Genomic DNA, 26221 nt, shown 5'->3' with positions numbered 1-26221 from the left:
TGACCGGGGTTCACAGCAACAGAGTCAACCTAAAAGATGAACTGCTGAAAGAGTTCGAGGACGTCTTCCAGGACTGCCTGGGCAAGTACATGGGGACCCCTATTTTGTTTAATTTAGATCCCCAGGTGGCTCCCATTAGGTTAAAGGCTAGGCGGGTCCCCTTCGCCCTTAAGCCCAAGATTGACCGGGAGTTAGACAAACTGGTAAACCAGGGCATATTAGTCCCCGTCGACCATGCCAAATGGGAGACACCGATTGTGACCCCAGTCAAACCGGACAGATCAGTCCGGATTTGCGCTGACTACAAGGCAACACTTAACAAAGCATTGCAAAAGAACGCATACCCCGTTCCCATAGTGCAACATCTGTTACACTCATTGGGACAAGGGCAGGTCTTCGCCAAACTCGATTTGGCCCAAGCCTACCAACAATTACCCGTAGACAATGGCACAGCCGAGGCGCAGACGATTGTAATGCATCGATGCGCTTTCAAATGCACTCGACTCCAGTTTGGAGTCAGCGTAGCCCCAGCGTTGTTCCAAAATCTAATGGAACGTCTGCTACAGGGAATACCGGGGGTCGTGCCATATTTTGATGACGTACTAGTTTCAGCAGAGAACCTAGATGAGTTAGGGGTCAAACTACGGAAGGTCTTGGGCATTTTCAGGTCTGCTGGACTTAAGGTCAAGCTCAACAAATGCCAGATAGGAGTTGAATCCGTAGAATTCTTGGGTTACCAAATAGACAGAGAAGGCATCCACCCCACGGAGAGCAAAGTGCGAGCCATCATAAAGGCTCCGGCTCCCAAAAATAAGGCTGAGTTACAGGCATTTTTAGGGCTTGTGACCTTCTACGCAGTTTTCTTGCGAAATAAAGCAACAGTAGCAGAGCCGCTGCACAAGCTATTGGCAAAAAAGGCTGTTTGGATGTGGGGCAAGGTTGAGGCTAGGGCATTCGAGGGCGTTAAGAACCTTTTGTCCAGTGATAGCCTGCTAATCCAATACAACGGGACATTACCACTAGTGCTAGTCTGCGATGCATCACCCTACGGGGTAGGGGCTGTCCTCAGCCATAGGCTACCGAACGGATCGGAAGCCCCCATAGCATATTTTTCCCGCACGATGTCAGCAGCAGAAAGAAACTACAGCCAGTTAGACAGAGAGGCCCTGGCCATAGTTTCGGGAGTCAAAAAATTCCATGAATACCTATTTGGGCACCATTTCGAAATAGTAACAGACCACAGACCGCTATTAGGACTCCTGGCAGGGGACCGTCCAACTCCGGTTGCTCTATCACCCAGAATGACCCGTTGGACTATTTTCCTGGCGGCATACTCGTACAAATTGTCCCACCGTCCAGGGAAGGACCTAGGACACGCGGACGCTTTGAGTAGATGCCCGTTACCAGAGACGATCGAAGACCCGACCCCGGGGACACCCATCCTACTAATTGACTCTCTAGACTCCGGCCCGGTCACTTCTAAGGAAGTGACTAGGGCATCGTAAAGAGACGTTATTATAAGGACTGTAATCGGTTGGGTACAGAGGGGATGGCCCGATGCACCGGGGGATCGTTTCAAAGACTTTACAAAAAAACGCTCGGAACCGTCGGTTCAAGGGGGTTGTCTTTTATGGGGGGATAGAGTGGTTATTCCGGAGAAACTGTGAGAAAACGTGTTGGAACAGTTACATGTGGGTCACCCGGGGATTGTGAGAATGAAAAGCCTTGCGAGGAGTTATGTGTGGTGGCCACAAATGGATAAAGACATTAGCAACAGGGTAGGAAAATGCCAGGCCTGCCAAGAGTCAAGGCCACTACCCCCGACAGCCCCCATAAGGGAGTGGGAGAAACCCCAGGGTCCTTGGTCCAGGATCCACATAGACTTTGCCGGGCCATTCCATGGGCAAACCTTTTTAATCGTGGTAGACGCATTTTCAAAGTGGTTAGAAATCTTGCTTATGAAATCCACAACAGCTGAAGTCGTAATTACAACATTGCGGCACCTTTTTGTAACACACGGTGTCGTGTCCCACTCCTCCGCTGACGGCTGGGTCCGGGAAATCCGAATCAGGCGTGCCTCTGCAGCTCTGTCCAAAGTCCTAGCAAAGTCCTCAGAGCAGGCAGGAGACCAGTAAGTGACTTCAGCAAGATAAGTTTGACTTTTGCCTGACTCAGAGACTGCCAGAAAGTAGCTCCTTTATATAGGCCATGGGGTGTGGCTCCATGACTCAGCACTCATTAAGGCCTGCCCCTCCCTTCCCTCTGTAGCCTCCGCCTCTCCAATCTTCTGATGCGAGGGTCACACCGATCAGCTGTTCTTGGGAGTAAACCCTCCTCAGGCTCACCTGCTGTGGAGGAGGGGGAGGGGTCTAGCTGCTCCGTTTGCCTGGGCATGGAGTCAGGGCTGGGGCAGGGAGATTCTCCTTCTGCAGTTTGTGTGGGCATGGAGCCAGGACTGGGACCGGGAGGCATACATTCCTCAGTGTGCGGGAGCAGGTAAGAAGGCCCCGGCTGCTCTGAGGGCGGGCAAGACACAACACTATCCCTCACCGCAGGGCCCTTCCCCCGGGGCTGACGATCGGGATGCGGTCGGGCTGGGTTCTGCTCGTGGAAGGCCCGCACCAGGTCCGGGGCGTGGACGTCAGAGGCGTTGACCCAGGTGAACTCGGTCCCGTACCCTTGCCACGCAACCAGGTATTGGGCGCCTTCAGCCAGCGGAGTCGCGTATGCTGTGCACCCCGTACTCCTCCGCCCCGTCCTCGACGACAGCGACGGGTGGCGCCGGGCGCCGAGGGGAGACGGCGGGCCTCAGGGACCAGCAAGGACCGATGGAAGACGGGATGGATCCGCATGGAACGCGGCAGGGTCAATCGGTAGGCCACGGATTGATGACCGCCTCGACGGGAACGGACCGATGAACCAGTGGTCCAGTTTCTTCGCCGGCGGTCGGACGGGAGATGCTGTGGAGAGCCACACGGTCTCCGACCACCAGTGGGGTGTTGCCCGTCGAACGATCGGCGACCGCTTGTAGTCCTCCTTCGCCCGATTCAGCTGCCGACGCACCATTTGCTGGACCGCGTGCAACTCGGAGAGAAAGGACTGTGTCTCGGGAACCGGGGAGTCCGGGGGCGCCAGAGGGAAGAGCCGCGGATGGTACCCCAAATTGGCCAGGAACGGGGTGGTCTGGGTGGAGGTGTGTTGGGAGTTGTTGAATGCAAACTCCGCTAGGGACAGGTAATCGGCCCAGTTGTCCTGCTGTTGGTTCACGAAGCACCGGAGGTACTGTTCCAGGACGCCGATGACCTTTTCCGTCCCGCCGTCGGTCTCCGGATGGTGCGCCGGCGACCGGCACCTGCACCTCCAATGCGGCCATCAGGCCCTTCCAAAAGCGGGCTGTGAACTGCACCCCACGGTCCGACACCACCCTGTCCGGCAGGCCGTGGAGGCGGAAGACGTGCTGCAAGAAGAGACGGGCTGTCTTGGTGGCGGTGGGCAGCCCGCGGCACGGGATGAAGTGTGCCATCTTGGTGAGCATGTCCACCACCACCAGCACCGTGGTGACCCCGAGGACGCGCCAGGTCCGCCAGGAAGCCCATGGAAATCGCCCCCCAGGGTCTGTCAGGAGTCGGCAAGGGCTGGAGGAGACCGGGAGGGGCCCCCGTGGCGGCCTTGGCTTGCCGGCACGGCACGCAGGACGTCACATAGGCATGGACATCATGCCGCACCCGGGGCCACCAGAAGGTCCGCGTTACCAGGTTGAGAGTCTTGAAAACCCGAAATGGCCCGCAGCAGGGTTGTCGTGGCACTGGGTCAGGACGAGGGACCGGGCGGCCCGTGGGCACATACAACCGCCCCGGAACTTGAGTACGTCGTCTTCCAATGTCCACGGAGACGTGGGGCCGCCTCCGCCGCCGCTGCTGAGACCAGGCGTCTTGGCGCTGCGCCTCGCACCCGGGCCCGTAAGTCCACCGGTTCCCGGGCGGCGGCCAAGGCTTCCGCCGGCAGTACGGTCCGTGGAGGAAGAGGGTCTTGGGCGCTCAGGTACTCCGGCTTACGGGACAGGGCGTCCGCCCTCCGGTTGTGGCCACTGGGGATATAGGTGACGCGGGAGGTGGACCGGGCAAAGAACAGCGACCACCGGATCTGCCGCTGGTCCACCTCCCGAGCCGTGGTGAGATGTTCGAGGTTCCGATGGTCCGTTCGGACCTCCACCTGATGCCGGGCCCCCTCCAGGTGGTGCCGCCACGCCTCGAACGCGGCCTTGATAGCCAGCAACTCCTTTTCCCAGATGGTATAGTTGCGCTCGGAAGGGTTGAGCTTCCGCGAGTAGTACGCGCAGGGAAAAAGAGTGCCGCCATCCGCCGGGGCCTGTAGCAGCACCGCTCCGAGGGCGACGTTGGAGGCGTCCGTCTCCACCACGAAAGGCCGGTGCGGGTCGGGATGTCGCAGGATGGGCTCCGTGACGAAAGCCTTCCTGAGAGCCGTGAAGGCTTCCTCCTGCGGGGGACCCCACGGGCAGGACCTTCTTCTGAAGGAGCTGGGTGAGCGGAGCCGTCAGCGTGGCGAAGCCGGGATGAAGGTCCGATAGTAATTGGCGAAGCCCAGCAGCCGCTGGACATCCCCCACCCGACGCGGGGCTCCCCAGCTGCTCAGGGCCTCCACCTTGCGCGGGTCCATGGCGATCCCCTCGGGTGAGAGGATGTGCCCGAGGAACTCGATGGACGACCGGAGGAAAAACACTTCTCCAGCTTGGCGTGAGCTGGTGCTCGCAGGCGCTGCAGGACCAGGCGGAGGTGCTGGAGGTGACTTTCCCTGGACCGGGAGTAGACCAGGATGTACAGGTAGATCACCACGAACCGATCCAACATGTCCCGGAACACATCGTTCATAAAATGTTGGAAGACGGCGGGGGCGTTGGTCAGCCCGAACCGCATGACTGTGTACTCGTAGTGTCCGTGCGGTGCGAACGCCGCCTTCCACTCGTCCCCTTCACGCATCCGCACCAGGTTGTAGGCCCCCCGGAGGTCGAGCTTGGTAAAGATGGAGGCCTCCCGCAGCCGGTCCATCAGCTCCGGGATGAGCGGCAGGGGGTAGCGATTCCGCACCGTGATGGCGTTCAGCCGGCGGTAGTCGCAACACAGGCGCAAATCCCCTGTCTTCTTTTTTACGAAGAGGACCGGGGCCGACAGAGGGGACTTGGAAGGCCGGATGAACCCTCGGGCCAGATTTTTGTCCAGAAAGTCCCTGAGGGCGGCCAACTCGGGCTCGGACATGGAATACAGGCGCCCCGTGGGCAGCGGGGCGCCGGGTTGCAGGTCCACGGGGCAGTCGTAGGGCCGGTGCGGGGGTAAGCGGTCCGCCTCCTTTTCGCTGAAGACGTCAGCGAAGTCCTGCAGCTCCGGGGGCACGGCGACGGCCGGGGTGAAGACGTCCTGGCCGGCGCAGGTGTGGCGGATGTGGTCGACACACTGCAGGCTGGGAAACGAGATGGCGTTCCGCGACCAGGCCACCTGAGGGTCGTGCGTCCGCAGCCAGGCCAGTCCGAGGATCACTGGGAAGTGGAGGTCCGCCGTCACGTAGAAGCGAATCGCCTCCTCGTGGTCCCCGATGGCGAGGCGCAAGGGCTGCGTGGCGAAGTTAATGGGTCCGGCCACCAGCTCCCTCCCGTCGATGGTCTCGACGCTCATCGGAGGGTCTACCGGAACCAAGGGGACACCAAAATGGTCCACGAAGGCCCGGTCCATAAAGTTCGTGGTGGCCCCCGAATCTACCAGCGCGTGTGCCGGGATCCCTTCCGGCCGGTCACCCACCCACACCCGGGTGTCCAAAATCAGGTGCCGAGGGGGCCCGGGGTCCACGTCGGCCATGTCTGGCGGGGGCTTGGTCCGTGCCCGGCCTAGGGTTTCCCCTGGGCCGGGCCTGCCCCGTTTCCCGACTGGCCAGGCCGGGATTCGGGGACGGGCGTACGTGCTCCGCCGCGCTTCCTGGGGCATGCGGCGGCGAAATGGCCAGGCTCCCCACAGTACAAGCACAGCCCCCCTTGGCGCCTCCGGCTCCGCTCCTGGGCCGTCAGGCAAGGCCTGGCCGCTCCTAACTCCATGGGCTCCTCGGCGCGCCACGGCGCGGGTGGCCCGGACGGGTCGGCACGGGTCGAGGAGGCGACGGTCTTTGACGGTTGCGGGCGGCGACAGGACGGGCGTTGCTGGAGACGGGTGTCGAGGCGCAGGCAGAGGGGCACCAGGTCAACGAGGGTCCGCGGCGCCTCCACCCGAGCCAGCTCGTCCTGGAGCTCTTCCGAAAGGCCCCTCTTGAACGCGTCCGCTAGTGCCGTGTCGTTCCAGTCCGAATCATGGCACAGCAACCGGAATTCCGCGATGTACTCCCGGAGGGGGCGGGGCCCTTGTTGGATCTCTCCGAGGCGCCAGGCAGCCGTCTGGGCCCGCACAGGGTCTTCATACATCAGGCGTAGTTGCCCCCAGAACCCCTGGTAGTCCGCCAGCAAGGGGCTGTCCCTGAGCACCAAGGGCGTGGCCCACTGCGCAGCCTGGCCAGACAACAGGTTCATCACGAAGGCCACCCTGGCCCGGTCATCTGGAAAGTCCCCCGGCCGCATTGCCATGTAGGTCTGGCACTGGGCCATGAAGGCCGGGAACATCTCCATCCGTCCTGAGAACTTCTCCGGCACCGGTACCGGGCTGTGGCGCTGAGGAGGAGGAGGAGGAGGAGGTTGGACTGCTGGGGCATTCCCAGCAGCCAGTTGAGCAGTCAGCTGGGCGACTTGCTGTTGCAGTTGCTGGTTGTCTGTTTGTAGCTGCTGCACAATCAGCGCCAGCTGTTGCTGATCCATCTTGTAGATGTGTGGGAGTCAGGCAAGATGTCGTGTCCCACTCCTCCGCTGACGGCTGGGTCCGGGAAATCCGAATCAGGCGTGCCTCTGCAGCTCTGCCCAAAGTCCTAGCAAAGTCCTCAGAGCAGGCAGGAGACCAGTAAGTGACTTCAGCAAGATAAGTTTGACTTTTGCCTGACTCAGAGACTGCCAGAAAGTAGCTCCTTTATATAGGCCATGGGGTGTGGCTCCATGACTCAGCACTCATTAAGGCCTGCCCCTCCCTTCCCTCTGTAGCCTCCGCCTCTCCAATCTTCTGATGCGAGGGTCACACCAATCAGCTGTTCTTGGGAGTAAACCCTCCTCAGGCTCACCTGCTGTGGAGGAGGGGGAGGGGTCTAGCTGCTCCGTTTGCCTGGGCATGGAGTCAGGGCTGGGGCAGGGAGATTCTCCTTCTGCAGTTTGTGTGGGCATGGAGCCAGGACTGGGACCGGGAGGCATACATTCCTCAGTGTGCGGGAGCAGGTAAGAAGGCCCCGGCTGCTCTGAGGGCGGGCAAGACACAACACACGGGTTGCCAGACACCCTAGTGTCCGACAACGGCCCGCAATTCATGGCTACCCAATTCGAGAGGTACTTAGCAGAAGAGGGCATCCGACATGTCCTCTCGGTGCCTTTCCACCCGGCGACGAACGGACTTGCAGAACGATTCGTTCGCAGTGCCAAGGAAGCGCTATCTAGAATAACCCCCGGTGATTGGCAAGCCAAAATCGATACCTTTCTAGCAGTACAACACAGAACCCCCTGTGTAGCCACAGGGCGCAGCCCATCCGAACTATTGATGGGTAGGAAACTCAGGTGTCCATTAGATAGATTAAACCCAACATACTCCCCTGACAGGTACCAAGGCATCCAGGAAAAAACCAGGGAAATGGCAACGGGTGATTCAGTGTGGGCACATAACTATAGTGAAGGCCCAGCATGGCTTAAAGGAACAATCACTGGAGTAACAGGTCCAAAATCATATATAGTGGACATGGGGGATGGCCGAGTATGGAGGCGCCACATAGATCAATTACGAAGAAGGGTACAAAATAAATCAGAAACTGCGCAACCAGACCCTGACTACCAAATATTTGAACCAACAGCTAACTCAGACCCGGGGCGATCGGAGGACTTATCTGAACTTGGAGAAGTCCAGCAACGCCAACTGGCTCCTCCAGAAGACTGCAGGGACGACTCTGCAAGTAATCCAGGGCCGGAGGGCCCAGAGGAGGAGCTGGGAGGAACAAACAGTCCCTCCGACCAGCTCGACTCACTCCCAGGGAATGAATTGCGCAGGTCAGAAAGAGTTAGGAGACGCCCTGTCTACCTGCGTGACTACGTGGAGAAATAACATGCAAATTCCATGCAAAAAAGTGGCTCAATGCATTCTGGTAGGGGAAGAGTGTTATGTATTTGAACTTTAGGAGGGAAGTTTGGGCGGGAACTAGCACGTTGCTGATTGGCTGATGCCTCAGCCAAAATAATATTTAAAGAGGGGTTTTTGCTGTTGGTCTTTTGCTGGGTCACAATAAACTAAAGAGCTGTTGTCACTTGTGTGGTCTCCTGCCTCATTATTGCCCAAACTTAACACTAGCCATTCCTATAACATCAAATCTTTCTAATCAACAAAACCCGGGTCAAACTTTCATTTTTTTTCTTCACAACCAGAAATTCCAGAAGTGATATTCAAGTAAGACCATATTTTCCTCTTTGAATAAAATAATCAATTTAACCATTCCTGCTTTATCTTCCTTGCTATGGAAAAACGTGTATTTCTATTTGCACCTAATAATCTTTGTGAACTGTCACCATTTTTATTTATAAAATTTATTGTATTCTTTCAAATTCTTTGACCTTACATCTTGCTGTTACGTGAGCTGCACTAGTTGTCAGTTTGTTTCTGGGTCCAATTCAAGGTGTTGGTTATTACTTATAAAGCCCCTTATGGCATGGCAACAGGATATCTGTGGAATTATTTTGACCTGAAGGGACTAGCTTGCCTCTCTTGTCTAGTGGAAAGGGCCTAATTTAGATCCTGTCTGCCAAAGAATTTAGAGCCTTTTTTGTTGGAATATTCTTCCATTGGAAGTGAGGGTCCACCCCAACAGCCCTAGTCTTCCAGAAGAGTTTGAAAACTTGGCTCTGCCATTTGGCCTGGGTGTCTGGCAGCGGCCCACCTATGTTGAGTGTGGCTGACCAGATAGAGAAGACCCAGACTGCCCATTGCCTTGGTTTTCAGCTTTTCTATTTAATTCCTTTAATTTTAATGGACTTGTAGGACTTTTTTATCACACTGTAAGCTCCCCAGATTTACTGTATCAGTGAGATGGGCAGGATAAAAAATTAATAAATAATATATATAAATTCATATATTAATTAATATTTTGCTTTTATGCAATTTGTATATTTAAGATGCAAGGAAAAGACCAATCATCTCCTCTAAAGCTACATATGTTTTTCTAGAATTAACTAAAATAATAGGAAGTGTGCAAGCATTCAAGTTCAGAACAGCATAACTAGAAACACTTTCCAACTCTTTGACAGGGGACAAGATGCAAGCAACTTTTCATACAATGACACAAAATCCATTCATACTCTCAAAAAGCAAGCCTCACATTCATTCAATTATCAATTATCGGCAGATACATATTAGAAATATAAATAGAATATATGAAAAGAAATATAAAAAGAAAAAATGTATGCGGGGAGGGACAGAGAACAAGATAGAAAGTCAGTCAATCCCTCATAAACTTAGGATCAATTGTGAAAACTGAAACATATAAAGATATACACAGCATAACAGCATCTAGGAAAATGGTAGAATAAAGTATCCAGGGAAACTGGCTTGGTTCACATAACATGGTAAACTGGCTCATGAAACCTGATGCCACCTTGGACTTTTGCAACAATGAATGTCAGAATGTAATGTAAAGTGGCCTCATGCAGAAAGTTGTTTAGATATTTCAATTTCATCTAAACTGATTAAGAAATAGCCTCAAGTTCTCACTCACCTGATTGGCAAATTCCCTCAGATGAGCCATGACTGAAGACTGGCACCACACCCATATACCAATTCTTGCTCAGCAACAAAAAATATGTTACCTTCTATTGATCATTTAGCTACAAACAGAGAAAAAAAGTGCAGCCAATTAATGTGGTATGACACAAGACATGCTCACATTTTAACAGACTCAGGAACAATAACAATTTCAACAAGGAGTCTACTTCTAATACCTGAATCATCTCAGAATAGGCAACTCAGAACCTGTTATTCTCTCTTAGTCTATCAATTCACAAGTGTGCCAGGAGTTGGGAAAAGTTCAACTCTACCCAGATCTACCCTCCAGAATTCTTTGGAAAACAATGGGGGCGAACACCTGCTTGTTTAACAAATAAGAAAGAATCTCTCTTTCTTAGTAACACTATGATAAAGTACAGATTTAACAGAGTGGCTTTGAAAACAGAGATAACTTTGTCATCAGGATTTCAGCTTAAAGCACAGTATGAAGTTTAACTTCATGATTAAGCCCAGTATGAATTATTTCCGATTCCATCCGCTCTTATGGGTGTTGAGATACCAATTACGTTGGATAATGGCAACGGTAATCCAAGAGATACAGAAGAAAGCAGATCCGGGGATGGTTAATTACAGAAAATCAAACCAAAGCATAGAGATACATAGTCGCTTTTCCAGCGCGGGACAAAACAACCCCTCTCTTATTCCCCGACGGGGCTGCACAAAGGGGAACCTTAGGGTGGACTGCAACGAGACACCAAAAAAACATCTAAAAAGAAACGCCTTTCCTACACCTGTGTTAAAAAAAAAAAAAGCCTAGTGGGGGTGGAGATTAATCCGGAGCAGACCCCCAGCGGGTGATTTCCACCAGGTGTTTCCAGACCTGCAGCCAACCCGAGATGAATAAAGGCCAAAATCTCCTTGCCCTACGGCTGCCCCCCGAGAGAAGAGCTTCTAGATACACCTTGCCATGGCAACGGCTGCAGGGGCCAGCCCTACACCCAAACAAGTTGCCCCGCCTCTATCACCGGGCGTGTCCGAAGCCCTTCGCCTCACCTGCATCCCGAGGGTCTCGCCAGTCCAGCTGCCCCATTGTAGCTTAGCGCGCGCCAATCCAGCCTAGCGGACTCGGGGATAGTAACTGCAGGGAGCGAAACGAAAAACAAACATGCGCAGGAATCCGACTCGCCGCGGAGTCTACTGGGAAGACTAGTTTTTGGGCCAAGCGACTTGCTAGAAAAAGGTAGGAACGGAGACTGCAATGACTATGATACATTTCAGGAGGGGCAGGGCAGGAAATCGGAAAGCGGGGATTTCTGGGAAAGGTAGTTTATCAGGCTTCGTTTTCGGCTCTCGGGAAGAAAGGCTGAAGTTCTTACTGTTTGCGAAGCTTTGATTCCTTCTGGTGGTCGAATTGAGCAGTACAATTTTTGCATAAAGCAAAATGTCACACGAGCTCCTCTGTTAAGCCGATGTTTAGCATCACTTTGAGAAGGAGCAGAATGTTCCCAAAGCAGTTAAAATAACGTTTGTTTGTATTGCAAGGTAAAAAATCTCAGATGATCTCTTTCAAAGTGAAGCAATCATTTCAGTATAATTATTTAAATTTTTATTTTATTTTCATCCATTTTTTATATTTCATTGACTTATGCAGAAACATATTTCTTTTTATAAATAATTTTTATTGCATTTTTTCCTTTACATAATTCTTATACATATTCAGCAGACTGTCATTTTTATATACTTCGGATCAACATTCCATTCTATACTATATTTTTACTATACTAAAATCCAGAATACCAGAATCCTAGGAGTTGAAGTCCACCAGGCTTAAAGTTGCCAAGGTTGGAGACCCCTGATCTAAAAGACTTGCTCTCTGGAAGTCTGGAAATATTTGAAAAACAAACAGTTCAATTCAAACACATTAAAACATAACATTCCAACATATTTGCTTGGAAGTTGTTTCTTAAGTAAATTTACAGGTTGTACTTTGAAAGATACTTGAGAGTCAACTGTCACAGAATATAGCTGGTTATTGATACAGAGATTTCCATAGTAAATAGTTAGAACTTAGTATGTTGCATTTGCATGAACCAAACTGAATTGTCTAACCAGCAATTTAAGAGTGTATTAGTAAGCAATTTAATTACACACACTAAAGACTAGCCTCAAAAGATAAAGCTCAGTTTGGGTTAAATAAATTTTAATGGGAGGTATAACTGCTTTGGCCGGTCTTGCTAGTTCTCAATTCACAGCAGAATGGGGTGGTGTCAAATTTTTCAGGTGAAAGGTGGTAACCGAATAAATATTTCAAAGGGCTCAAATTTATGTTAATCTATTTAGATAACAATATAAAGATAATTATTCTATTTTACTTAATACCACTTATTTCCTGTCTATTCATAGTTTTTGCCACTGCTTTAGAAGTTAACTTAACCTTGCATTTGAATCTGAAGTTAAAGTATAAACTAGGTTTAGCGTAACGTAACTATTAGCTGTATGGGGTAGGAATTACATTTCTGAAATAAGTCTTTTCTTAGATATAGACACTCTACTTCAGTATAAAATTTATTCCTGGAAATAATCATTGGATTTCTAGTCTTTTTGATCCCATCCATTCCTTCTAGCAATCCACTCCAGGTTTACACCAGGCTATGTACCATATGATGACTTTCTACCAGATGAAATTGGTCATGCAGAGGTGTGAATTGGAGGAAAAAGTGACCTGCCAAAAAGGAATTAATGCGGACATCCTTTTGGAAGACAATTGTAAATTTGCTTGTGATCCTTGATAGAAACTTTAATTTATAGTACTATTAGAAAAAGGATGGTGTAACATCAGTTCTACTTACCTTTACTACTGGTTCGTATCGTGCCTGCGCGCATGTGCATGCACAGAAAAGTTTGATGATGTTTGGATCAGCGGGTGGAGCCTCCCGCCGGTTTTACTACCAGTTCTATAGAACCGGTCCGAACCAGGGGCAACCCACCACTGTGTAGCATCCTACCAAATGGAGCTACGTTCAAAGCACAAGGAAGACAGCATTTTTCTTTCCACTCATCTGGAAAGTTCTGAACATTCTGTAAGTATTGATCAGTAACTTGAGTAGCCCTTTCTATATTGTATTTACCAGCCAATATTTTATATTACAGATTTCATTTAAGCATTGTTAACATAAACATCTGCTACTTGCTACTGTTTTTCAATGACTAGAGTATGTTTTGTCTATGGGTGATGACCATTGCTACTAATAGTTTGGATTCTGTAGTTTGAAAAATGTGGGATCAAGCATTGGCTCCTTGCTTTTGCAGTCCAATCATTCTCAGGAGTCTTTGGGCTAATCTACACAGTTTGCTAAATATTTTCAGATACATATTCTTGTGATGCATCCTTTCTCTCATCTCCAACTCATCATGGACGCAACCTAAGTTCATCCTTAGCTGTTCCAGTTTTAAAGTGGTGTTTTCTGTATTCTCCTGACAAAACCCTTGGCATAACTCAGTCAATGATGCTTCATTTATTATCTTGGTGTTAATGTGACAAGAACAGCATATGTTGAATTCCTACTGGCAGATTTAAACTATTATAGACAAACTCTCTCCCTCTAATAATTGACCTTTGACTTCCACAGTTTGCTAAATATTTTCAGATACATATTCTTGTGATGCATCCTTTCTCTCATCTCCAACTCATCATGGACGCAACCTAAGTTCATCCTTAGCTGTTCCAGTTTTAAAGTGGTGTTTTCTGTATTCTCCTGACAAAACCCTTGGCATAACTCAGTCAATGATGCTTCATTTATTATCTTGGTGTTAATGTGACAAGAACAGCATATGTTGAATTCCTACTGGCAGATTTAAACTATTATAGACAAACTCTCTCCCTCTAATAATTGACCTTTGACTTCCACAGTCATTTTGGCTTGAGTTCAAGGAGATGCTGGATACCTGATTCCTAAGGAGGGATTTGCCTGTTAATACCTGGCCCATGCTTTACATAGTACCATTCAAGTCTTTTGGAAGGAAATTTGATCTGTTATTAAACACATGTTCAGCCATATTTCAAAAGAACAGTAGTACACCTGTGTGTAAAAACAAGGCTACTGGTTGATTTAAACTGGGAAAGAGAAGAATTGCTTGTTTTGTCTCAAATCAGTGCATTACAGCGTGATTATTACTTCTGCTAACGAAAGGTTTCATATAGTCATGCTTTTTATTGTTTAAATTACTTGGGAAGAAAGCTGCCATTTTGTCTACTCCAAGGCCATTTTGTATGTCCCAGAAGATGAACATCTAGATGCTGCTGACCATAACAGGACAAACAGGCAGATAATTCTGCCTATTTGTCCTGTTAAACGGATGAAAGTTTGATCTAAACCCCAAATAAACTAGCTGGCAGATTAATGATATGGAGGATGAACCTGGGACAGGATGCGAAATGCACCCATACCATGGAAGTCCAACCCATTTCCTCTCACACCCTTCTCTCATCCACCAACCTGTCAATTTATTTTTGGACAATCTGAAAGAACTTCTGTGCCTGGTTGAATCTAATTTGGAGATTTGCTGGCTGAGGGACTCTGGGAGTTGAAGTCCACAAGTCTTAAAGGGACCAAAGTTGGAGACGCCTGCTCTAGTATGCTAAGTACTTCTCAGCATTTTTGCTATTTTTACTCTGGATCCTGATTGTTCCTTGGTTCTACCCATCTGTTCTTAGCCTTAATTCCAGTCCATTGCTCAGGATCCATGAGACAAATTGAAGGATCAATTTTTCATCTTTCAAACTCCAGATATGAAGTCCAGTGTACTAAATTCTAGGGAGTGTAAAAATGACTTCACAGGTTATTATAGCAACTCATTAAATTCCTACACTCTATATCATAATTTTTCTTTCTTGGACTGAACCTCTCATCTGACAGAAACTAAAAACAACACATTTTGTTAAAAGATATTACAGATAAGACATTGCTCATAATTTGTGTATCTGACAAATTTTATTACATAGCTCCCATCCCAGTCCATGCTGAGACATAATTATTGAATCACATCATTTGATAGATTATAATAGAATACACACACACACACATTTCTATGAGAGTCAGATGATGCACCAGGTTAAAAGCACCAGGCTAGAAATCAAAAGACCATGAGTTCTAGTCTTGCTTAAGCACAAAACCAGCTGCATGACCTTGGACCAGTCACTCACTCTCAACTCTGAGAAGGAGGCAATGGCAAACTACTGAAAAAAATTGCCAAGAAAATTGTACTGACTTGTCCAGGCAGTCACCAGTTGTCAAATTGGTATGGCCGCGGTGTGGCTCAGGCTGTAAGAAGCCTGTTATTAAACACAGCTGCTTGCAATTACTGCAGGCTCAAGTCCCACCAGGCCCAAGGTTGACTCAGCCTTCCATCCTTTATAAGGTAGGTAAAATGAGGACCCAGATTGTTGTGGGGGCAATAAGTTGACTTTGTATATAAATATACAAATAGGTTGAGACTATTGCCTTACACAATGTAAGCCGCCCTGAGTCTTCGGAGAAGGGCGGGATATAAATGTGAATTTAAAAAAAAATACTGACTCGAAGGTGTCCACACGTGCGCGTGCATACACACACACACAATACTATCCCAGTTCTAGCAGTTATCTTCTTCCTAGCTTATTCCTGCAAGTGCAGGACCTACTTTTGGGATCATTGAATGCCACTTTCCACAGTCAACTGCGTCTCCAGGGCACACGCCTGCAGTCTGCATATCTTTGTTGATGGTGTCTTGCCATATCTGTTTTGGGCGCCGTGAGGTTGCCGATCATTGACTTCTAGTTGGTAGGCAATCTTGGCAACGGTGGAAGGTGCTTCTCTCAGGACGTCCATACCAGCGGAACCGACCTTCTCTCATCTTCTCTCTAATTGATGCCACACCAAAATGTTATTTAATGGTATCATTTGTGATGTGGTCAAGAAGGAAGATGCCTGATATCCAACGGAGCATTCGCATTTCCATGGCATGGAAATAGTTTTTGGTCCCTGTTGTTGCTACCCAGCATTCAGTGACATACAGTGCAACAGGGTGGATGGTTGTTTTGTAAATCTTACATTTAAGATGGGTTGGCATTCGTCTTTTACATAATATACCAGTGAGTTCTCGCCAACGCATCCAGTCTGCATTCATCCTTGTTCGCACCTCGTCATTGATGTTGCCATTGTCTTGGAGATGGGATCCCAGATACCGAAAAATGTCCACCTTCTTTAAGTTTTCTCCACTGATTTGAAGCATTCCAGGGGTGGTGACAGTGTCTAAGTACTTCATTCTACCAGTTATACTAGCATAATATTCCCAAAGTTAATGCAGTCAAGAGGTTTCTATATCTCTTTGCTGCCATCTAATGGTGATTAGACAAACCAACTAAATAGCCCTTCTAATTGACTGATTATGTGCCATTAAGCTGTTATCAGCTTTTATGATCATATTGCTAGATTTCCCCCTGAATGATCCCTCCTTATCCTGATCCTTCAGTTCTTCTATCAGTGCACTTATTATCACCAAAACTAAGTTTGATTCGTTTGATGATCCATTCATTTGTTTTCTTGGCTGTCCATGATATTCTCAAGAATTTTCTCCAGCATCAAAGTTCAGGAGCATGAATGCTCTTTCTATCATTCTTTTTAAACTTCCACTTCTGTAGAGTTCCACAGAGAATGGTTTGCAAAATTCTGATCTTTGTAGCTATAGATATATCATGGCATTGTGGTGTTTTTCCTAAGATCAAGAACTTTTGATGGTCAATCCAAAAAGGCAAAAGCTATCTACTACTTTGGTATCTTCATTTTCAATTTTAAGGCTGTTCATTATTTTTTATTTATATTTATTTTTAGTCCCATTTTTTCACTGTTCCCCCTAATCTTTATTACTGGAATTTACAAATCAGTTGCATTTTCAGCTTTCAGGCCTTCTGTTTAGAATATTTCATTTAGTAGCATCCCATCCAAAATAAGGGCTAATGTTGAGGTTAAAGGCATGTTGATGGCTGCACCCCAAAAGTAAACAGAGACAGGATCCTAAATGGACCTGAAGAATGTTGGCTTAAGAAATAAAATAAGCACCAATTCTTTAATAGAATAGAATAGAATAGAATAGAATTTTTATTGGCCAAGTGTGATTGGACACACAAGGAATTTGTCTTGGTGCATATGCTCTCAGTGTACATAAAAGAAAAGATATGTTCATCAAGATACAACATTTACAACACAAATGATGGTCAATATATCAATATAAATCATAAGGATTGCAACAAAGTTACAGTCATACAGTCATAAGTGGAAAGAGATTGGTGATGGGAACAATGAGAAGATTAATAGTAGTGCAGATTTAGTAAATAGTTTGACAGTGTTGAGGGAATTATTTGTTTAGCAGAGTGATGGCCTTCGGGGAAAAACTCTTCTTGTGACTAGTTGTTCTGGTGTGCAGCTCTATAGCATCGTCTTGAGGGTAGGAGTTGAAACAGTTTATGTCCTGGATGTGAGGGATCTGTAAATATTTTCACGGCCCTCTTCTTGATTCGTGCAGTATACAGGTCTTCAATGGAAGGCAGGTTGTAGCAATTATTTTTTCTGCAGTTCTAATTATCCTCTGAAGTCTGTGTCTTTCTTGTTGGGTTGCAGAACCGAACAAGACAGTTATAGAGGTGCAAATGACAGACTCAATAATTCCTCTGTAGAATTGGATCAGCAGCTCCTTGGGCAGTTTGAGCTTACTGAGTTGGCGCAGAAAGAACATTCTTTGTTGTCCTTTTTTAATGATGTTTTTGATGTTAGCTGTCCATTTGAGATCTTGCGATATGATAGAACCCAGAAATTTGAAGGTTTCTACTGTTGATACTGTGTTGTCAAGTATTGTGAGAGGTGGAAGTATGGAAGGGTTTTTCCTAAAGTCTACCACCATTTCTACGGTTTTGAGTGTGTTCAGTTCCAGATTGTTTTGGTTGCACCACAAGGCTAGTCGTTCGACCTCTCATCTATATGCGGATTCATCATTGTCTCGAATGAGACCAATCACTGTTGTGTCATCTGCGAACTTCAGTAGCTTAACAGATGGATCGTTGGAGATGCAGTCATTGGTATACAGAGAGAAGAGAAGTGGGGAGAGCACACAGCCTTGGGGGGCCCCTGTGCTAATTGTACAGGTATTTGATGTGATCTTGCTTAGCTTCACCTGCTGCTTCCTGTTTGTTAGGAAGCTTGTGATCCACTTACAAGTCTGTTCCGGTACCTGTAGCTGGTTTAGCTTAGTTAGAAGAATGTCTGGAATGATGGTATTGAATGCTGAACTAAAGTCTACAAAAAGGACCCTTGCATAGGTCTTTGGAGACTCAAGATGTTGTAGGATGTAGTGCAGAGCCATATTAACAGCATCATCTGTTGATCTATTTGCTCGGTATGCAAATTGGAAGGGGTCTAACTGTGGATCCATGATGGTTTTCAAGTAGGAAAGCATTAGCCTTTCAAAGGTTTTCATGACTACAGATGTTAAAACAACTGGTCTGTAGTCATTCAGTTCCTTGATGGTGGGCTTCTTCGGCACTGGGATGATGGTAGAGCGTTTAAACCAAGAAGGAACATAGCACATCTCTAGTGATTTATTGAAAATATGGGTGAAGATGGGGGCCAATTGGTCAGCACAGACTTTTAAGCAAGAAGGAGTTATCTTGTCTGGGCCTGGAGCTTTTCCTGGCTTTTGTCTGTGAAATAGGTCCTGCACTTCCTTTTCTGTGATCACTAGGGGTTGTGAACCCAATGGAATGGGGTCAGTTGTAGGAGGCTTGGCTGTTGTTGGTGTGTCTGAGATGGGGGTTGTGGAGATAGGTGACTGTAGTTTCCTTTCAAACCTGCAGTAAAACTCATTCAGGTCATCTGCCAGTTGTTGATTACCTTCAGCCTGGGAAGGAGGTTTGCCATAGCCGGTGATATTTTTTAGATTTAAGATACCCATTTTTCTTTTTAAGAAAAGGAAACCGGGAAGGGGGAAATACATTTTAAGGGGATTCTGGACTGCAAAAGTAGTGCTGATGAATCATGTGCAGCCTAAGGGTCATACATTTGTAACTCTTGATATGTGAAGTATGAACATAGCTATGTCTTTTCTTTTAATGCCACTAGAGGGCAGTAACTGCACACCAACACTATCCTAATTGTGTTATTCTCCAGTTTTGTGTTTCTCAGTGCTGATTTGAAATGCTCTTTAGCCATCCTTGAATTGGCAAAAAAATATGGCATTTGCTGACTTCAGTCCTGCTATTGCTGCTTCTGTTTTAAATACTACAGTTACTTGGCTTCCTGCAAAGTGATGGGTGACAAATCATTGCAAATTTTATACATCTGTCGGGAGGCTATATCTTGGATGTATCAGAATAAAGGGGGAAACTTACAGAACTGCTAAAAATGCTTTAAGGATATTTCTCTAGGAATAGCTGGAGAATGGCTTAAGCTAACACTAGCATAGCTAAGAATGACTTAAAGATATTTCTCTTAAATATCTTACGAGCATGAGTCATCCACCAATCAAATAGTTCTGAACAATAGTACGATAGTGCTTGCTTTTCTCAAGATGGGGAGAAACCTTTGGGGCTTAGTGAGCCATTTGAAACATTAAGAACATGTTGGGGACAACTCTAGTCAAGTGGCTGCTGCAAGAGGGCTTCGTCATTCACAAAATGGCTGCTGTAAGTAATACAACCACCTACGAAGTATTCATTTACCAGAATTACTGCCAGCTATTGATTCCCTACTCTTTCTGTCCATACATGCTTGGACATGTAGGACCTCTTACAAGGATGATCAAAGCTTAGTTGCACTAATCCAGAGGAAAACTAGAGGGAAGCAAAGTGTTAGAATTTTCTGTATCATTTTGCTGTCATCTAGTGGTCTTCTAGATTTGGTGCACTACCACTTATAAATAAATTTGGCTGCAGCCAGTCAAGCTTTAGAGAACTCTTTAGGGTCAAAGTCATCATTGAGAAAGAGAGATGATACGGGAATCATGTTAAAAACTCCAGCTCTAGAAAATATTTAACATGTCTATTTAACACAGCTAATGGAAATAATTCAATAATATGATACTTCAGATAATGTGGTAAGTGTGTGGAATGGAACCAAGCTGGGCGTCTTCTCATGATAATAGCCTGTGCTGAGACCTGCACTTTTCTGGGATAGTAATTGCTAGAGATTATATACCAAGTGTTAGGTACCATATATTTTGAAATCTTCAGATTGCTTATGCAATGAGCAAGCATTTTTTCAATCTGATATCCTCCAGGCAGGACAAACAACATTTTATTGGTTACATTAACTCTAATTTCTAGAAACTACAATCTAGTGTATTTCAAAAGCACCAGCCTGGGGATGGCTGTAATAAACTGTGGCATTTGCCTATTATTCTAAAGGATCTATTTATACATCAAGCAGTTTCAGTCTGAATCCCCAAGTGCTCAGACACACACCTAGGCAAAAAAACTTTCAAAAGTATTCATATGTGCTTGCTAGCAGAAATTATTCAGGTAGGCAAAAAACCCAACAACCAGGCACCAGAATTACCTGATTTCAAGGAGCCAGAATATCCAGTTAGGAAAGCTGCTGCTTCCACTGCCTCTCCTCTCCCTGAGGCTGCTGCCCAGCAAACCTTGGTTCCTCATTCTTAAAATGATTTTACACATTCAAGGTTCTATTTATTTCTCTCTGCATAGGAGTTGGCAACATGACGGAAAATTTTTCAAAAGGAAATTGCAATGTCTTAAGTGACATAAAAATTTAATGTGATTAGCAGTTTTAAGGTCCTATTTTTTAACCTTTAATTTACGTAAGGTAAGATTAAAACAATTTTGTACATATAACCAAGCAAAATGTGTAAATCTACAGAAGCTGATGTCTAAGAATAAAAAGCAAAACAGTCAGTACAGAGTACGGCTTGGAATGATAGTCCCAGGGCCTTTCTCCAATATTTAATGGAATGCTCACTACGCACCCTTGACACAACAATAAAAGCTGTCCCTGTTGCAACCCCTATCCTTCCTTTATGGTGCCTCTTCCTAATCAATGCAGTCCTTTGACTTCCTTCAAGATACTAGGAGTCCCCTGCGGATTTCACTCCGCTGGTCATTATCAACTATAGGGGGTGGTGTTCATCTCCATTTCAAGGCCATTGAGCCAGCGCTGTCCAAAAACATTTCCAAGGCTATGTGGCCAGCATGACATAACGAAGTGCTGTTACCTTTCCACTGAAGTGTTACCTATTTATCTAGTCACATTTGCATGCTTTGGAACTACTAGGTTGACAGTAGCTCATCCCATTGCGAGACACTTGGGTCTTGCACCTGAGCTGCCAGCTTTCCAGTTGACAAGCCCTGCATCTTAATTGCTGAGTCACTGTACCATCCATCAAGATAATAGATAGTAGTCTAAAAGACTGTATACATTTTTGAGCTTGTCCTTGCTTAGGTTACGTTAAGGGGGAACCTTGCTTTTAACCCTACTACAGTAAGGATTCCTTAAGCCTGAATCTGAAAAACGGTGTTACAAAGGCATTTTGGTCCAGTGTTTAGGTTTTGGGGGCGGGAAGGGCCCAGAGTCGGGCAATGTACGGTCCAGCCTAAAATTAACTACAAGTAGAAGTCCTTCCTTCTCTTTCTTTTAACCTACCCATTCACTATTTTTTAAAAAATAATAATCTGGTTTTTAAGTCCACAAAGGCATGATATAAGAATTTTATTTCAACCTAAATTAATTAAACAAATATGCTTCTAGTTGGGTTACATTTCCAATTCATTAAAATTAAAGTTGCAGATCATTTTTTGTAATTAAAATATAAGCAAATACTAGTAAATATTTAAGCAAATTTCTATAGATGCCTATCTCACCAGTGAGTCTAGGTCAGGGGTGTCAAAATCTATTTCATTGAGGGCCACATCAGGGTTGTGTTTGACCTTGGGGGGGGCAGAGTGGGCGTGGCCAGGGTAGCGTGGTCAGCTCAACATCACTCGTGTCAGGGGCACCTGTGGTAGCCCAAGTGCTCTTTCAGCGAAAACAGGCTCCCGAGCTCCGTTTCCGGCTGCAACAGATTCCTGTGGGCCTCGCGAGCTCCATTTTCAGCTGTGATAGTTTCCTGCAACCCTCTGCCAGCGAAAACTGAACTTGGGAGAGCTGCATGCAGCTGTCTCGAGTTCCATTTTTTCTGGCAGAGGCACTGTGGCCTGGTCCTTTGCAGTTTCTAGGGTGGCCCCGCGGGTCAGATTTAAGCATTCCACAGGCCGAATATGGCCCACAGGCCTTGAGTTTGACACCCCTGGTCTAGGTAGCTTACAAAAAAAATTTAAAACCATACAACAAAATACAGTTTAAACAATATACAAAATATATAGAGGGGGGGGGAAGTCATACACATGCCTGAGTTCCAAAAGAAAAAAATATGTTCCACTTCAGTCATAAAGACAAAATTATCAATCATTGGGAGTCACCCAACCACCTGGTCCATGTGGGAGCTTCCAGATCTTTAATGCTTTAAAAGAGGCCAAGAGGACTGGGGCCAACAGGATCTTTGAAGGATGTTTCATTATTTTATAATAATGTTATTAAATATTACAACTTATAAAATAAAAAACTAATGCAAAAAAAGTAGAAGGTGAAGAAAAACAGAAAGTAAAATCAAAAAGAAAGAAAAATAAGAATTTGGCAAAGAAGAAGAAAAGAAAAACATAAAGTACCGTTATATAGTACAAAGATAAAATGTAAGAAGATATAAAATCACAATCACTATCATCTGGTTTTTCACCAGGAAAAAGAAGAGATTTTCATTCCTTTCAAGCCTTTACCATTTTATTACTTAATATATCTTTAATATTATTAATAGATCAGAGTGCTCCTGTATCTTTAAGACGTAGTCGGTGAAATTGTTCTGAGAAGCGGCTGATTCATCTGATCTAGTCATATTTCTAGGAATTCTAGAGTCTTTGTAAGTGGATAAGGATCATTACAATGTAGGTGGCCAACTTTCTCCCCCAGGCTGTAAATTCCTACCAATCTTGTGGGGAATAGTTTGATTCCATTTCACAATAAGATTGGTAACCAACCATACTATATTCAATAGTCATTAGAAATTATCTTTCTCCAAGACATTTTATAATAGGCAGGTTACTGTTGTGGATCTTCCTTCTTATATACAGTGGTAAGAGTAGAAATTGAGAACTGTCTTTGTCAATTTGATGTTTAGATTGTTTTAGAAGGCAAGAAGTGAAGTGGTCTGGATACTTAACATTTCTGCTCAATGCTTATTGTGTCCTTGATTAAGCAAATCCTTCCCTATACTCATTCCCTTTTCAGTGAAAATCCAAAAACAATTATTTTATTTATAATTCATATACTATAGCTTCTATTTTTCAGTCTAACAAGTTGTAATAGTATTTGCTTTTTCAGCATTAAAAAGCATTCTTGTCTATTGAACCACTGTTCATGAGTGCCACCATTCCTCATGTATCCAAACTTGTAATCCTTGAAAAAAAATTCTGCAGTCCCTCTGACCTATAACATTCTAATAACATTCTAATTTGCATTAGAATGAAAGAACTAGAAGCCAAGATTGGAGAGACAAACTTCTCTTCAAGTTTAAAAGAGATTCATTGTGTCCTAGTCTTGACAACTGCTATCATAGACATTTTATACTGTGTATCCTACACAGTAGGATATCCTAAATGGGATGGTAGAGAACAGGAAGGCCTGGAGGAACATTGTCCATCAGGTCGCAATGGGTTGGACATGACTTCGCAACTAACAACAACAATCCTACACCACTTGCAATTCCAACATTTACAACTATGTTGTAATTGGTGATTACAAATATGTTTTGAAGGACATTTCAGAGACTTGAAAACTATTCAACCTCATAGTGGTAAACACAGTATCTTAAAATAAAATGAATTTTAATGTGTCCACCCTTGCCATGTGTTTGTTTTATACTATGTAATAGATGTAAATTAATTATCATTTATCTTTAATATTGCACAAAATATATTAAGCCATCCTTTAGTAGCTTTGAAATTAACACCATGTCTTTCAATTTCAATTAAACTATTCTGTCATTGTATTTATTGCCTCTTGAACTGCTATAAATCAAGTACAGTATCAGTATTAGAAGCCAACATAGAAAATAATGTAACTATAAGCTGTGTGACACTCCACATTGATGGTAGATTTCCAAAATATAATTGTAATCACATAAGTAACACAATATATTTATTACATGCTGAAACTATAATGTGAGCATGAGGCATAGATGTCTTAACTTAAGTAAGAGAAGAGTAGGAGGTGATTTAAAAATGGTTTTGGGTTTTGTAACCAATAACATTGTACTTGTTGATTCAGATGTTGTCATGTATGCTGGCTATTTTTTTATCCAGGTTTTTATGTGTAAGTCTGAAAGAGCTTGAACCGTAAGTCCTTCATTCCTATGCTTTTCATTCAGAATGTTTTTTTTTTAAAAAACAATATTTTTTGATAAGAGTCCAGAAGGAAATGATCACTCTAAAGTATCCCTTCCTGCTTATCCTCTCTATGATGACAGATTGATTGAATATGTGCCATCAAATTGGTGTCATCTCTCGGTGACCATCTAGATTTCAGTGAGAATAATCTGCCTATGACCTGGTCCCTCAGGTCCTGCAATTGCCACTATAATCGAGTCTATCCACCTTACTCCTGATTATTTTCTTATTTTTTCTTCCAATTTTCCTAGTTTTATAGACTTGTCTAATAGACTTGTCTAATGTATCCAAATTTGACCTGGACATTTGTTCCTTGAGTGAGAATTTTTGGTTGATGATCTCTATTTGTTGGTTTTCTTGTCTATCTATGGTATTTTCAGCAGTCTTCTCCAACATTAAAGTTCAAAAGTATCAATGTTCTTCCTATTCTGCGTCTGAAAACATCGGCTTCCATAGAGTATCACAGAGAAAATCTGACTTTGTAGGAATAGATGCCTCAGAGGTATATTTTATGAGCTTACCCAATCTTAATTCTTTATAGTGTTTTTATCTATTCTAGTTAAGTTTTACAATGCCTAATGGGCATCATAATAAACACAGGAAAAAAACGGGCCTGAGAGGAAAGAAAACAGGCAGCTGGAAAATAAAACACAGGAGCGAACCCAAAACAGTCATCCTGTTTTTCTCTACCAGCCCCTAAAGAAAGCAGAATGCGTCTATCAAAGTCTATACCGTTTTAATGATTAAGGAGCTTCTCAGCCTATCTGACTAGTCCATATGGCAGTGGAAGTTAGTAACCATCAACTGTCAAATTCTCTTGAAGCCTGCTTGCAATGGAAATGCGGCCTTCCTGAGATATATTTGAATTACTGTCTTTGATGGAAGCAAGTGCAGAACAGGACTCTGTTTACCCTTTGAAACATATAAGGATAAACTCTTTTATGCTGAAGCTGCGCAATGCTGGTCTGCACATTTGTCAAATGCTTTTTGGGAAATAGTGAGGTTATATCAGATTAAAAAGAGGGTGAAAGAAGTGTCAACCACAAACAGATAATGGATAAATGCCAGTTGAATGTTTATGGCTATTGCACAACAATCAGTACATATTCATAATGAATACAGTTATGCTGCCGTAGAAAAAAAAGTTTTACCTTGCTAGGCATAGGCAATGAACACCATTCAGGACTTCAGGGGCCAGTTATGTTAGTTGAATACATAAGTGGTTGGTTCACAAACATGCTGAATTTAAAACAAGAATAGCTGGTTCACACAACAGAGTAAGCCAGACCAAGTATTATGGCTTAGTAGTCGAATAATGTATGAGCCCAATAACTGAAAAGAGCAGAGGAGCAACTGAGCTAACAGCTCCAGCTTTGAGTGATTGGCTGATGTAATTGAGGTAGAAATGGCAGAGCCAAATAGGTTTAGATGGCAGAAGAAATAACTCCTGATTCAGTATGAATTATGAGTGGAGTGGATGGGTCTCATTTCAATAGGCAGGGCCAAAAAACTCTGCAGTCCTTAGAGGAACGGTAAGATTTTGCTCTAAAACATAACCTCTTCGGGGCATAGATAGATTCCTTTGAGAGTATGATGAGACTGATGGATTCCTTCTCAGAAAAATACAAGTTTTTTAAAAATAAAATAATAAACTACCTAAGACTACAAATCACTGAAGACTACAAGACTACAAGTCACTGAAGCAGTAGGTATGAGCTTAAAAGGATTCCAGAGGATGGCAGAGGATAGGAAGGCCTGGAGGACCATTGTCCATGGAGTCACGATGGGTTCCCCCATGACTTTGCATCTAACA

At 45.2% G+C, this 26221-nt stretch overlaps 1 protein-coding gene across 1 annotated transcript in view; it reads right to left on the bottom strand.

Moving 5' to 3' along the window:
- The window catches only part of STK25 (serine/threonine kinase 25), a 35380-nt gene extending 24263 nt beyond the window's left edge, over positions 1-11117 (bottom strand). Inside the window, exons 1-2 of the mRNA XM_058189185.1 lie at positions 10944-11117; positions 9883-9991 (exon numbers count right to left, since the gene is read on the bottom strand). Of these exons, the coding sequence (XP_058045168.1) occupies positions 9883-9912 (30 nt within the window). The 5' untranslated portion in view covers positions 9913-9991; positions 10944-11117. The remainder of the gene's footprint in view (positions 1-9882; positions 9992-10943) is intronic.
- Between the last annotated feature and the right edge of the window lie 15104 nt (positions 11118-26221).

Source organism: Ahaetulla prasina, chromosome 6 (genome assembly GCF_028640845.1).
Source record: "Ahaetulla prasina isolate Xishuangbanna chromosome 6, ASM2864084v1, whole genome shotgun sequence".
Taxonomy (NCBI): Eukaryota; Metazoa; Chordata; class Lepidosauria; order Squamata; family Colubridae; genus Ahaetulla; species Ahaetulla prasina.
The sequence above is the reverse complement of the archived record's forward strand: the minus strand, read 5'-3'. Positions and strand labels throughout refer to the sequence as shown.